The 15,655-nt window shown below is 35.4% G+C and overlaps 1 protein-coding gene across 1 annotated transcript; it reads left to right on the forward strand.

The window, feature by feature from the left end:
- Window positions 1–7,358, forward strand: LOC115923740 (probable ATP-dependent RNA helicase DDX58). Its single transcript, XM_030985014.1, has 6 exons — window positions 1–177; window positions 2,162–2,407; window positions 3,513–3,680; window positions 4,076–4,230; window positions 4,686–4,948; window positions 6,788–7,358. Exons 1-6 carry the CDS (start codon window positions 156–158, stop codon window positions 7,008–7,010), a joined length of 1,077 nt encoding a protein of 358 aa, XP_030840874.1. The 5' UTR covers window positions 1–155; the 3' UTR covers window positions 7,011–7,358.
- The last annotated feature ends 8,297 nt before the right edge of the window (window positions 7,359–15,655 follow it).

Genomic DNA, 15,655 nt, shown 5'->3' on the forward strand with positions numbered 1-15,655 from the left:
AGAGAAAGTTGAAGGCCCTTTAAAAAAACATTTTTTAGGCATACAGCAGTACTCTTGCCTTCCATGAAACAGCTCGGACCAAGGATGCTTTACAATATCTCCAAGAGTTCATTAGAGAAAAGAGCAATAAAGCTGTCACCACGAACACAGAAAAAATGCTCATCAAAACGTTTCAAGGTAAGCTTACATTTTGTTCTAATAGACTGTCCGAGAGCTCTCATTCGTCGAATTCATGTGTAATTGAATTCGATAGTAGATGAAGCCCAACCTTTCATTAATTAGTTTCATACATTTCTTATATGTTCAGTTATACGCCAACCAAGATATGTTTCTTATATTTTTTGTTTATTTATCTTAATAATGATAATAATATTAGTTTCTTTTATAGTACTATATCCGAATTAAAACTACTCAAATTGCTTTACAGAACAATTATAATCAATACATAAACACTTACAAGGTTCATTATAAATATAGCACTGGTAGCTACATGTCAAATGTATATAGACACATTTAAAGATACTTCTTGAAAGATTCTAGAGATTTACTATCACAAGACTTATGTTGTAACCTACTACAGCGTTTTTCAACCGTGGTGCTGCAAGACACCGTTAGGGGTGCCGCGAAAGAAATTTAGTTATATGAGAAAGATCATTTTGGGCTACAATAACATGACAACCAGATATCAGAAACCGCTAGAGTATGTAGAAGTGTCGTGGCCGAATGGATATGTCACCGGACTGTTGATCACAAGGCCCGCGGTTCAAGTCCCACGGCGATATAATTTCCTGTGGCAACCAGTAATCCACAAATGCCACATTTTGGACCCAGGTAGGATTATTCCTTGAAGTGCGCTGAAAACGACTTGGAGAGCTAAAGCTAGAGTAATAATTTTCAAAGCTCTCTGGAAATGTATAGCGATAGGGAAATGCGCTATACAAGAACTGAATATTATTATTATGGCATTTCATGTAGATATAGGATTTTAAAGATGGCAAATTGTCTTTTTTCCTCGCTTGTGCACAATATTTAGAAACAGGATGATTATAACCAGCGAGGTGCCTGAATACCTCAATATTGGGGCAGCGATCGAGGTACCTGTATATCCTTTGAATCAAAATTAAATGTACACCACACTCATTCGCTTTACTCGCTCACAACATTAAAAAACAGGATAGTTCTGGACAACGAGACACTTGAATACCCTCATATTCGTGTATCGACGTTACGATATATATGATTTTTTTTAATTTCATGTATATTCGGTTGTGAAATGCCCGCATATGTTATTCTATATCTTTTTTAATTGTGTTTTTAACAACTAGAAAAATGTATTCCTTAAAAATGTCATTCCTTTTGGCTCGCTCGTCTCTCTAGCTCACCCAATTTAATTTAAAAAAATGTCCCCGTATGTATGTTCTTGGCACTTAACGCTTGCCAGAGTGATGCAAAATAAATATTCTGTAATGAATTTTGGATTGGGATGACACAAACCTTATATTTCTCACAAGGCGCTGTGACTTAAAGGGATAGTTGAGTTTTGTTGCAGAGGAAGCTACACAAAATAATTTTGTTGTGAGACAATGAAGAACTGAGTGGCAAATTTGAAAGAACATAGAATTTAAATGACAACAACATCTTTGTGTGATCCAAATCGGTATAGAAACGGCTGAAATGTCAATAAATTTAACCAATTCTAATATTTGTGGGGCCCCACAAATATTCGACAAATTTGAACCAGCCGTTGAAAAATCGAGTTAACTGACCATTTTTCCGTTTTATTCCAGCCAATGCCAACATTGGCTTTTTGTTGGCTTTTTCGTCTTGGTTATAATACCAGCTGGCCCGTGTATCGTGATTATTAATTAATTAATTCATTAATGGTAATCATCTATTTTGAAAAGTGGAGCTGAATTGGTATGATCGTATTTAATCTCAATTCACAAATTTTGGGGTCTAAATTTACCTTTATAGCAATTTTAGGTCTTAAAAGGGCACTAGAAATGTAAGAATAAGAGCAATAACCATGCACTTTGAAGGAATTTGCGGTCTTGAATAAGAACTCAACTATCCCTTTAAAAGAGGTAGAAAAACGCTGACCTACTCCATATCACCAGGTTCTATAACAAAACTTCACTGCTATTTTCTTTACTCAAATCAGACAAGCAACACAAACTGGAGAGAATCTCAATGAGTCCTAAATCACTAAATCCAGCACTGGTTAAGCTTCAGAACATGATAGAAAGAGACATAGTGACATGTCATACCAATGAGAATGGTGATTCATTCCGAGCTATCCTCTTCACTCCGACAATCACATCTACATGGGCTCTCAGAAGTTGGGTCATGGAGACAGATTCCCTCAAAGATCTTAATCCAGAGGTGTTGGTTGGCTGTAGAAACCCAGGTGTGTATACTTACCTGCCTCATCAAAGGAATCGTGTGCCATTTGCAGTGGGCCAGATATTATCCTGCGATCTCTAATGTCTCCTGCATGCATACAGAAGTAGAAATACCAGCCCACAGCGTTTTACAAACTCACCCTTCTCCCAAACCCTTGTCTTACCCAGTCTGTATCCCAATCCTTTACTTCCCTTGCCCTCCACTTCATTCTTCAAATTCATGCAATACATGCTTCTAGTTGCCATGACTAAGCCCATGCTGGAAATAGGGAAAAAAGGAGTTTTTTTCCCCCTATCCTTGTATTGGTTGAAATTGTTTCTACTTAATCAGGTCAAGTTATGTCAGGCATATTTTTTTTAATCATACATGATTTACCATGACCATTTTTGTGGAATAGTGAACCCCTTATAGTTGTTTCGGTTAACATATTATCCATGTAAAATATTACATTGTAAATAACAATTGCTTTTCTATTCTTTATATGAATTTTTGTAATTCTGCTCTTATATTATATATGTAAATTTCGCAAAATGATTTTTTTTTTTTTTAAATAATTAAGTTTTCTACTGATAGGAATGATGTTTTTTAAGTTTGGGATGCTGTAATTCATTTAGGCAATCAAGTTGGATTCTTGTGACATTTTAAGGGATTTGCTGAATATATGTTCGGTGTTATTTTTAGTGTATGATTCGATTTAATCAATTTTAAGCTGTTTTATGCTAAAGTGTAAATTATAGTTTTGTTTCATGCGATACATGTAGACGCATTTTCTTAAATTTACCACACCATATATGTACGCATATGCAATTCAGCCACTGGCTGCGAGGCATATTTGAATAATCCTTTATTGAATAATTTACAGAGCTTACATTCTTTTTCTATAATGCCTTTACACCGGGCCGTTCGGTGAGGTTTATCTTCAATGCCCATGGAGGAAGAAGTAGATTGATTGAACATGTTCTAAATTGTAGTTGTTCATATCTATTTTATCATCAATAGTTCAAGAACTGTAGCTTCATGGCCTATTCTATTTGAACCTTAGATGGAAATATTTGGAATGTTTATTCTCAGAAAAGTATAACATTTTATTTCATTTTTTTGTTAAATAGGCATGAACTTACGTCACCAGATAGATGTCCTGGACTACTTTCGCAACGGTGTACACAAGCTGCTCATTGCAACCTCGGTTCTACAACAAGGCATTGATGTCCAAGCATGCAACTTTGTATACAGGTACAACTACATCACTGATGCTGTTGCACGTATTCAAGCCAGAGGTATATTTCTTGTTGTTACTTGCTGTAAAAATCAATACTGAGCAATAATCCTGTGTTTTGGTGGAATTGTGGATGCATTTAGACTGAATATCCAAGACTGCAAGTATAATAACAACTGCCAAACCAATAGTACCTGATTTATGATCAAGACAAATAAAGAAAGCAATGATTGGAAGCTGTAAGCAAGATAAATCGCAGAGTTCCCAAATTAATGTTTAATTGATCAAAACAACTTCTCTCATTGTTTTCTTTTCAGTAGTAAAATTGATGCAACATTCGACTTCTTCTTTAATGAAATAATAATTTAGTATACTGGTATGTAATGGTCACTGTACTGCTATAATGGATGAATCCATGCCTGTATTCATATTGTGTTTTTAATCTTGCTTTTGAAGGTCGAACGCGTAAACCAGGAGGTCGTTTTGATCTGGTAGTCCATGATTACAGAGGACTGGATGGGAAAGACAAACTTAGTAAGGAACAGGAACTGATCATGCAACAAGCTACTGATACAGTTTCATCACTTTCTATTGAGCAGATGGAACGTGGGGTAAGTCAAAGCAATTATAATGTTGATTGTGAAAACCCTGATCAAACTTCTCATTACACTAATGCAATGACAGGGATGTACATGTATTTGCAACAAAGAAACATCAACAACAATATACTATATGTAATTACCTGGTTAGATTCATTCAGTAAGTATTTTGTGTGGGCCTAAGCCTCTCTGATGCTAGTGTATATCAAGCATATCTTATACTCTATTTGTCATCTATTAAAGTATCTACTGAGTGAAATTTATTTGACTTTACTTCCTTATAATTACCTTTACAGATTGTGTTTCTTTAATGATTGATCTTACTGTATAATCAAAGGCGAAACACAAAAGTACAAGTTTTAGGATAACAAATTCATGTACAACTTGTTGATAATAAACTTTTTTAAACCAATGTACATATATTTTGACAAACACGTACAGCAATTACCTTTGATCTATTTTCACAGACTGCTGTATACCAGCGACATCGCAATGTACAGATCTTCAACCAACAGCGACCCAAACCATTCGATGAGTGCAACCACAGTTACCATTGTAAGGATTGTGATGCTCTAGTTTGCCATTCAGCTGATATCAGGATTGTATCTGGTGGTCACTATGTGGTCAACAATTTTCAGATCTTCAGCAAGATCAGGATTATTCCTTCAGGAGGAAAATGTCAAGAACCAGGACACTGGTCATCCGTTCAACATACCAATACAGAAATCAGGTGTGTGCTTTTGCTGTAGTATAGTAAGGTTAATCTCTGACCATGGGGTCATAGTAGGAGTTTTCACTTTGCTGTCCAAGTGTGGTTTTTCCAAGACCCTGTGTACTCTCCTTATCGCATCAAACATCGTGTTCACCAATACTGGGATACGGTAGTGTGATGACTTGAAATGATAACTGTCTTTCGGAGGGAATATCTAGACGTTTGTCCAGGGTGGACTCTACGTAGCAGGGATTTATTTATCAGGTGGGCTGTATCTAATACAGACCACCTTATAATTTTGTTAAAATTGCCTTTATTATTATTTATTTATCAGGTGGGCTGTATAACGTACAGACCACCTTATAATTTCGTTAGAATTGCCTTTATTTATTATTATTAAATATTTTTCTTATTTCTAACCACTTTTTTGTTGGCAAGATAACTTGGAAATGGCTCAATCAAATGCCTTGAAATTTGGCAAACATATGTATAGGCATATGTACAAAGCACAGAATTTTTTTCAACCTTGAAATTGACTGATGACGTCATCTAGGCGCCATTTTGTAAAATTTTACGAAAATCAACACATGATCATATCTTCATAACCAAAAAGTATTTCTCATTCATATTTATCATGATCAAGGTCAATATCAGTCCGGTCAATTTCACGTCAAAAAACGCGCGCGTGCGCGTACGTCCGCGCGTCAGTGCGCGCGCAAAATTTGAAAATGCTCAGAATCGTCTCAAAATTTTTTTGCATACGTTTCAGGTCATTTTAAGCATTTTATAAAAAAATCGCGCGCGCGAGCATGCGCGCGCGTTTTCGCGCGTAACACCATTACACAACATAGGATCGCCAATTTTTTTTCTTTCATGATATTTCCCATATTTTTTCGAGGAATTTGATACCATGTTTATCTCTTTATGACCATTAATAACAAGATGAGCGTCAATTCAAGATAAATGTCCGTGCGCGCGAGCTCTTTTATTACATAGCATATATGGGCAAAAACATGCCTATGCAAAATCCATTATAGCTCTTTGGAATGAACCGTGACCTTTAATGTTTTTTCATATTTAGATAGAGTATGAGTCGGAAATATTATTCCATGTCTCATTTGGCCTTTAAGTGTATCGTGACATCATCATAATGGCCTTGGAACTCAAAATACGAATTTGCATATAATGACGTCAGCATATTTATGTAACATTGATTGTATCTCTGTAAATATAGATCGATTTTCTTCCAAATTTCGATATGATGTAGCTAAGACAATTCTCTACAAGCTCAGTCACACCATTTTTCATTTTGATTACTTCATCATAGTGAAAATTACGATTAAAGGGCACATATCAGAAATTTCTTACGTTGCGTGTTATGCCTATGGAAGGTGAATTTCGTTTACATCATTACATCAATGACATTGTTTTTTTAGCAGTATCTCGCTTATTTTTGCTCTATTTTGTCTCAAATTTTAGTTGACCAGCCCACCTATACTTGTTCTAAACGAGTATTATGTCTAGTTTATTTATTTATTTTTTTTTTAAATTTTTTTTTTATTATTTTTTTTAAATTTATTTTATTTATTTATTATTATTATTATTTTTTTTTTTTTGGGGGGGGGGGGGGGGGGGGGGGGGGGGGGGGGGGGGGAGGGGGGGGGGGTGTTTTCTCCGGCTCTGATTAATACCTCGGATCGGTATATTCCATGTAAATCATTTTACGAAATCATAGACCATTATGTATCTTTGGTTTACCTATTTGTTTATTATTTATTACATCCGTTATGTAAGGTACTGATAATTTCATCGTTAGCTTTGTTTAATAATTCCAACTCACGTCTTTTTGTCTAACAGATGTGCGGATGACCGATGTGACACCAAGCTTGGTAGATTTATAGAGTGCAGCAATCGGACTCGGATGCTACTTGCATTTTCCATCAAGTCATTAAGACTCAGAAACACAGCAAGCACGACCAAGACCTACAGGACTTGGGGCTCATTGCCATTCGTCTTCCATAAAGTACCATTCGAAGAGGGTAGCTTTGGATTAAATGACATCCCTGGCATTGTGGCATAGTGTGAGTTAATCTATCGAGAGGAGGGGCGGAGGGCATTCTCACTCGGAAATAAATTGTGAATTTACAAGGCTACTTATTTAGAAGGTCTGTTTTTTTTTTTGAGGAATCGTCTATGGGGGTACATGTGCCCCATGCCTCCTGTAGATATGCCATTGCCCTGGAATTTAAAGATTTATGACATCTTAAATGGTGTTCTAGAAGAGAACTGATAAACCTGAGTGATATTTTCCCCCTATTTTGTACAGTAGTTCCTTTGGTAGTTACGAATTTTTTTAATGTAATTATTCATTATTCTAAAGTTTCATTTGGAGGGGTCCAGACTCCACAATTGTACAATCATTGCTTTTTAGTGGACCCCTCTGTTTCACAAATGTATTCCTAAATTGTTGTAAATGTTTATAATTGATTTGTAATGTTTTGTTGGAAATATAAATAAATTGAATTGAATTGAATTGAATTGAATTGAAGATGAGATAAGAAAATAAACTTTAAGCAGACTGAAAGTATCTTTGAAAGTCTTCAAAATCGCTAAACTGTATGTCATGAAGTCATGTAGATCAGTTTGTGCAATTGAAGTACAAATTCGTTACATCTTGAAATTAGTTTTCCGAATCGACTCACGCTACAAAAAGATGCTCTGTCTTTGTCAGTTGTTACATTACAACAGTATTTTCATGTATAATCAAGTTATCATAAATGTGCTTTAATTCTTTTAGTCCTTTCAAGAGTAGCTGGTACTACACTGTCGCTCATAAAAGTGGAATATTTTAGTTTTATACGAAAATCTTCTGTGTACCCATGCCTTGAGCCATAATGCATGGCCGTTCAGAGGATTTTTTTATGTTGGGGACCGGGGTAAAATGCAATAAATTATTGAACATTTATTGCATTTTATCTTTTATTTTTTATTCATGGAAACTGCCCCCTACCCTAGCCTCCACTGCGTACAGTCATGGTTCAGTGACAAAGCAATGGCCTCGTAACTGTGAGACCCCAGGATCAAAACCGTGTCGATGTGCTATATTAGTGCCCTTTTGGGGGGCATTAATCCTCATTACTGTCATTTATGACTTAAGGGCATAGGTCCCCTAGTTGATAAGCATAGTAGCATACACATGCTTTAGCAGTCACGCAAAACACACATTGGCAAATTATTATTCAATAAAATCTGAGAATGTATACTATTATCTAGATCTATTATTTTTAAATTATTTTAAAAATAATTCCATAAATTGGGATTTTAAAAAAAATATTCCACCTTTATGAGCGACAGTGTATTAGTGCACCTTGACTTATTTGCTTCTCCTATCTTCTTCACATTCTTGTTATGTAGTATCTCTTCCCACGGCGTCATGGTTCTTGATGTTGTTTAGACGCAGGTCAAATAAGTAATAACAGTAATGATAGTATTAAGTTTGATACATGGTTTATCAATGACCAATGTTAATGAACTAACTCAGTTACAAAGTTGTTGGGCATACTCTATTTGAGCCAACATAACAATACAAGAAAAGTAAGTAATCCATGTAGCACTCATGTTTCATTAATCCTACTTCTACTTGTATTGCTATATTACTGCCATATCTGTTCAATGAAGGAGGAGGAAGTTTATGAGATACTAAATCAAATTAGACCAAGGGATCTTATAAATGTAGTATGTTGAGTTGTTGAGGGTCGGGGAGATGCTGTAGAAAGATTTGATGAAGATTTAAAGATTTAATTAATCTAATTATAAAACCAGACATTTGAAGGGAGAGTCCACCCTGAGGATGGTTTTACTCCGCCCTTACTTGGCCACACACATTCTCAGGGTGGACTTCCCCTTCATTGCTACCGGGGCTAGACTCGATAAAGCTACAGTCCCATATACGTCCCGGACCGTCCCGGACCATCCCGGACCCCATCCGGGGTGATCCGGGATTCGGTCCGTGTTGACACCGTGTTGGCACCGGGGTGGTCCTGGATGGTCCTGGATGGTCCTGGATGGTCCTGGATGGTCCTGGGCGGTCCGGGAGTCGACCCCGGATGTTTTTGACGGTCAAAAACTGCCGGGGTGGTCCGGGACGGTCCGGGACAATAGTTTGATCCGGGGTGATCCGTGTAGCCACCGTGCTGGGTCCGGGGTCATCCGTAGTGGCGCCGGGGCGGTCCGTGTTGATCCGTGGCAGTCCGGGAGTGAGTTATTGACCGCCCAGGACCATCCAGGACCATCCAGGACCACCCCGGTGCCAACACGGTGTCAACACGGACCGAATCCCGGATCACCCCGGATGGAGTCCGGGATGGTCCGGGACGGTCCGGGACGTATATGGGACTGTAGCTTAAAAGCATCACACTTTTTTGAACAAAATATCCCGGACCATCCCGGATCGCCCCAGACCATGGTCCGGGATGGTCCGGAGTGGTCCGTGCTCGTCCGTGCTGGTCCGGCTTTATATGGGACTGGGGCTTAAGCTTCGCTTTTTCTAGCCCCATCTACATTACTCACCTTTTTATGTTTTAATGTTGATGTTTGTTAACTGATGTAGATTTTCATTGTTCTTTTATGCTTATGTATCTGTTTTTTATTTGCTCTGTGTCAAATGTATAAAATGTATTTTCTTACCTTGTATATTCTTCTGGTTTTTAATGTGGAAAATAAATGAAATGAAATGAAATGAGCTAGTAAATAGACAATGGGTAAGCATTACAATCCAAACATAGATGTAAAAATTCTAGTTGAATGTTACATGACTGTGAATTGTACATGTCCACAAACCTCAGCGTTATTATCGTGTGGAAAAACATTGATTTTCTCAATTCATACACAGAACAGAACCCATTGACAAAACAAAAAACTATTTATTGTAAATATGTACATTGAATTATAATGAAAATGATAGTATATATAAATCATATTGTACATATTTTATGCAGTGTGTCCAAGTATTTTTTGGGAATACGGGAAAGGAAATCAAAATGGCAAATAAATGAAAAATTAATAAAAACATATACACATAAAACAAAGAAAAGAACATGAAAAACCATTCGAATTGGCATAAGATGGGATTGTGGAAAGTTTCTTTAAGCAAGACGATTAAGAAGAGTCATGAAGATATAGAATGATATTATGTACATAAAATAGTGTTATATGAAATAGAGTTTATGACATAACTCATCATTATCATGCAGTCTCCTTGATAAAATGGACTTCTACAAGTCTTGAGTAAAGCTACAAAACGGATCATTGCAAGTAAGTTTCAAGTATTATTTGCCCACGTCTGTCATTTATATTCAGTAATTTCAATATGAACAATATATTTCATTTGTACTTATAGAACTTACAACAATATTTTGCAGTAATGAAATTGTAAATTTATTTTTGTTAAAAATTGATTAAAGTAGAGTAAAAGTTTATTTGGATGAGCTTAGCAATCTTGGTTTTTACTTGCGTAATAAAACAATGAACTATTGAAAGCTGGGGGTAATAATATGATTGCAGGAGAACATTATTGATACTGATGAGGCTGGATCAACAAGACATATTATTTATATTATTATTTTTTATTTCTCGTCCTTACCATGTATTGTATGTTTGACATGGTATTGTCAAAATAGCTTTCAATGAAATTGTGCAAATCAGATAAGGTCACTGAGGTACATATTATTGATGATGTCAACTTGGTTGGATACTGAAATCAAAATGTTACTTATTGTTACCTTAACATTTTTTCTGATACTAATAAGGTTATGAAAACAACAAATAATGCCCTTGTAAATCAATGAGTGGTGAGATATAAATATTATCAATCATAACACAGAAATGTCGCAGTTAAAATTGTTGTTATCTACTTATTTATAATAAAGATTCTTATATTTTTGTTCTTAAATTGGCTAACAATGTCTAAAAATGCATACATAGAATCAACTAGTTCATAACCGCTTAGGGCTTACAAAATATGTCATCTATTTGTAAAAATGTTTCAATGTACCGTACACCTTGTATTTGTCTTGTGCCCCCCTCTTGGTGGTCCCATATACTGAAAGGATAACCTAGATAAAATAATTTTAACAGGAAATATTGCTGGAAAGAGAAGCAGGGGAAGGTAAAGCCTCAACAAATGCGCAACCAAAAATGAAGTCAGCTTTGTAAGAATAGCAGATAATAGACAGAAAGTGAGGGTCTTGATTGCCGATGTCTGTAACAGACTTGGCATTTAGTGATGATAACTCTGCCAATGAAACTCTTGTATTTTTTATTACACTGTGCCATGGACCTGGATTTAAGTGTACACTTCTTGTTCATGTTATGACTACTATTCGGAATAAAGATGAAATATATTTGTAGACAGAATTTATAGGATTGCATGTTCTCTTCGAAGGTATGAGATATCATCAAATGTTTTAGTCAGAAATTCAGAGAATTTTATCAGAAAATAAAGGTAAAACTTATTGTTTACATATCAATATCTTTGAATTGTGTTTTATTTTTAATGTTTCGCAGCTTAATATACATATTTATACATGCAACGTAAAGAGCTCTTGTGTGGCTGATGACATGTACGCCTTGTCTCAACATTATCCATCGTCAAACACTTATGATAGTACCATGTATTGCATCTCAATGGAGCTCTTGATTTAGTGTTTTGAGATGCAGACATAATTATGCAGATTCAAGGAAACGGACATATTTTACTCTAATGGACTCGAATTCATAGTCACTTCTTCTCCGAGAGCCTAGATAATATATTTTCCACCTGCTTTAAAATCTAAACAGTGAGAGTGCAGTTGGATAAATTAGTTAGTGTCATATTTGGCAGACATTTATCAAGTTCCAGGGTCCAGTGTTGTAGAATAATACATTTAATTTAAAGATATTTATGAACCGGTCTTTTGAGAACTGAACTTATTTTGTTCCAGTAAAGCTTACTTTCTACACCTAACCCAAATCATCCACTCGCCCCCCCCCCCAAAGGTAATCAGAAAATATGTGGTCATAATATCTATATTAAAAAACGTATGGAATATACACGTGACAAAAAAGCTTAGATAATCGGCAAAACAACATCGCATGGGCAAATACCTTGACTTTATGTTTGTAGTTTCAATTTTAAAGGCCCACTGCACTACTGGTAGCTACTTGCGCCCTCTATATAACAAACAATGCCTAATCGGTGACCATTGGTCCCCCATGATCCTCTTTTTCTTATGTTAACTGAGAGCTGAGTTGATGAGATAACCACCTGTCCAGTGACCTTGCAGAGCGGTCTAATCCCTCCTGTAAACTACGGCAGATAAGCTTTAAGCGAATGAAGGACATAAAATGAAAATGAAAAATGTCTTTCGTTTGAATGGATAATAGGGTGGTGAAGAGATTTTTTTTTAAAGGGAGAGGAGAAAGGCGGAGGGTCAGGGAGAGAGAGAGAGAGAGAGAGAGCAAGAGAGATAGAGAGATAGAGAGAGAGGTATAACGATAATGTGAGAAATAAGGGAAAGAGATGCAGATATAAAAAGATAATGAGAATATTGCGTTATCTGTGAACAATTATAAATCAGTTGCTACGTCGAAAAAACCTTTAACGAATATGTCAGGAAAAGAATGTATAATTTACATTTTGATATAGTTGTGAACTGTTCTATTAGCACAGTTTACTAATGACTTTACTGAATTTTATCATTTTCTTCTCGGTTAAATTACCTGTGTTTTTTTATAACGATAAAATGGGTAGGATCCAAAATGGGCTACATAGAGCAAATCTCGGGAAAGCTTACAGGTTGTCAATTGTTTTGATCAAAAGTCATCCATACAATCATGATAATAGACGTACCTGGGTTAATTTATTTAGATATAAAGCGGAAGTTATAAAGCCACATACTAGTTTTAAATGTATACTTCAGAAAAAAGACTTTCAAAACTCGGAATATTTCATCCAGAATAAAATCCTTATTATGAATATTTTTACATGTATGGACAAGCTGAATATTATCTTATGGATTGCATCTTCCAATCCTTAATTGTGGCACATGTATGTCAGGGAAAGTCCTGCGTCATAAAGAATCTTTTCTTCAGAAATTTACACACTTATTCTTTTTGTATATGCAACTCCTATTAACAACATTGAGACGAATAGGCAACATAATATACTAAGATGGATTCAAGTTATTATATATTTACACGTTTATATACAAAGTCGACAATGTTTATAGTTTTACAAACAACTTGAACCACTTAATCTTATCTTGACAATATTTATATGATTTACAGAGGATATCAAAGAGACAAAGAGCTTAAATCAGTCTATATATTATATAAACCTCATGTATTTTAAACTTATTTTAATTAAAAAGAATGTTTGTATTTGTTATTCTTTTCCAATCAAGCCTGTATTTTAATAGGATAGCCTACCCTTTTCAGATTCATCACTGGGCCATGGTCTCTTTCCAGAGACACGGCACACATTATAATATTCGTTAATTGTTAAATGTACATAATCATAAGTATATTCTTAACTGTCACTGTGCATGCTGATTATCAGTAAACCACGTAATTCTTTATCAAGTCATGACATTACACATTTTGAATGCTAGATTCTAAAGTTGTATTTTTTTATAGGATACGTTCCTATCCCAGTAGCGGATCCGGGAGGGGGAGGGGGTTGGCACAGTGGGCATTTGTCTTTCACCCCCCCCCCCCCCACCCAACAAAAAAACGGGGGGAGAGCTTTAAGAAAAGTAGAATAATTGTCTAGCCATTCGGCATACCAAAAACTTGATCCTCTTTTTGTTGTTGCTTGTCACAGCCATTTCGTACTTGTGTCCCCTCCCCTTTCCATCAGGCAATCCTGAATCCGACACTGTTTCCTATGGACAATTATATGACTTACGTTCATGTTCTAATCATTTGCTATCTAGATTAAGACAATGCGATAGGGCAAGATATAGGAACGCATCTCAGTGGTCGGAAGTTTGGACGAACTGTTAATTGGAACATAATTACGTGTGCCATTTGATATTTATACATGCAAACAGAAAACTGATACATATTTCACAACAGACCCTGTAAAATTTCGCAGATGGAAAGTCTGAAAAATTGACAGTGGTTTGAGGGTTTATTTTACATTAAACAGTTAGCAAAACATTTACCGAAACTACTACAGGAAAAAAACAAAGGTCTTAAAAAAGAAAACAAACATATTTATTCGTTAGCACTTAAAGATGGTTTTGGTGTTTTAATATGTAAACCAATTACAAACATGAGGCATTGCTGTAAGGAAATTCAACTCAGTTTTAGATTGTTGATTTACAATAAATGAAGATGATTAATAATTCTAATTCTACAGAGTACTGAATGTGTTGTAAGATATCAACGGAAATGATATTTTATTTATCATCGGATATTCTCTAAAGGTCTGACATCCTTGAAAGTGTGGTGGAGAAAATAATCTCTTTTTTATATACAGGGCGTATCATAATAAAGGATATTGAAGTTTAATGACAATTTATATGAAAACTACTGATTTCATAATCAAGCATTTTATGTCTGTTGTAAAGGACAGAATGTCCTCTTGTTAATGACACCCCGATCATACTACTACTGTCACAGTTGACTGAATAACAAAGCATTGCTGTCCACCATGTGAAAGGTGCACTGTGCCAAGTTTGATAACATTTCCTTCTTAGACACATAATCCACTCATTGTTCAGCATTTCAATATGTCTGGGCTGACACAAGCACTAATCTTTAGAATTTATCTGTGAATGCTAACTTGTCACAGTGCACCTTTCACATGGTGGACAGCAATGCTTTGTTATTCAGTCAACTGTGACAGTAGTATATGATCGGGGTGTCATTAACAAGAGTACATTCTGTCCTTTACAACAGACATAAAATGCTTGATTATGAAATCAGTAGTTTTCATATAAATCGTCATTAAACTTCAATATCCTTTATTATGATACGCCCTGTATATGTCTCAAACTTTGATCTAAATTGACCATTGCCCTAAATTCGAAACCATCATGATAACACTTACCATTGGTGATGGCCGAGTTAATGGCATAATTATTGATCTAGTTCTTCCCTTAATCGAACCCTAATGTATCACGCGAGCATGTCTCAATGCGTTTTGGATACAAATGGTCTTCTACGAATTGGGTCATCAGACAATAGCAGAATTCATTTAGTCAATATTCGTATTCTTCAGTCCAAATATAGAATCATTCTTTGTTAAATATCATAGAGCTAAGGAACGGTGATTTACATATGCCTGTATCTGCATTCAATCGCGGCTATCTAATCGTACTTGATATTCAATTTCCTTTTTCTTTTGATATTGACACATGTACAATCGCAACAACATACAACGACTTTCTGTAGTTCAGATTCGTTTTCAAACTCTATCGTCCTAACAGAACTAGTAGATTTTCTACGATTTTCAAACCTGAGAATACTTATAAAACGTGGTACACAATGCAAATACATGTATTAACATTTGATTTTATTTGATTTTTTTTTCCTTTATTTTAGATTTTCTTTTTCTTTTGCATTTTTACAAATATATAACAAACAAAACAAATTTTACACATTTCAAAAGAATATAATTTCGAATAAAATAACTATTCGAAAACATCAAACAGGAGGGTTGACAAAGTCTTATTTTATATT

The sequence above is a fragment of the Strongylocentrotus purpuratus genome, unplaced genomic scaffold (genome assembly GCF_000002235.5).
Source record: "Strongylocentrotus purpuratus isolate Spur 01 unplaced genomic scaffold, Spur_5.0 spur5_scaffold_14, whole genome shotgun sequence".
Taxonomy (NCBI): Eukaryota; Metazoa; Echinodermata; class Echinoidea; order Camarodonta; family Strongylocentrotidae; genus Strongylocentrotus; species Strongylocentrotus purpuratus.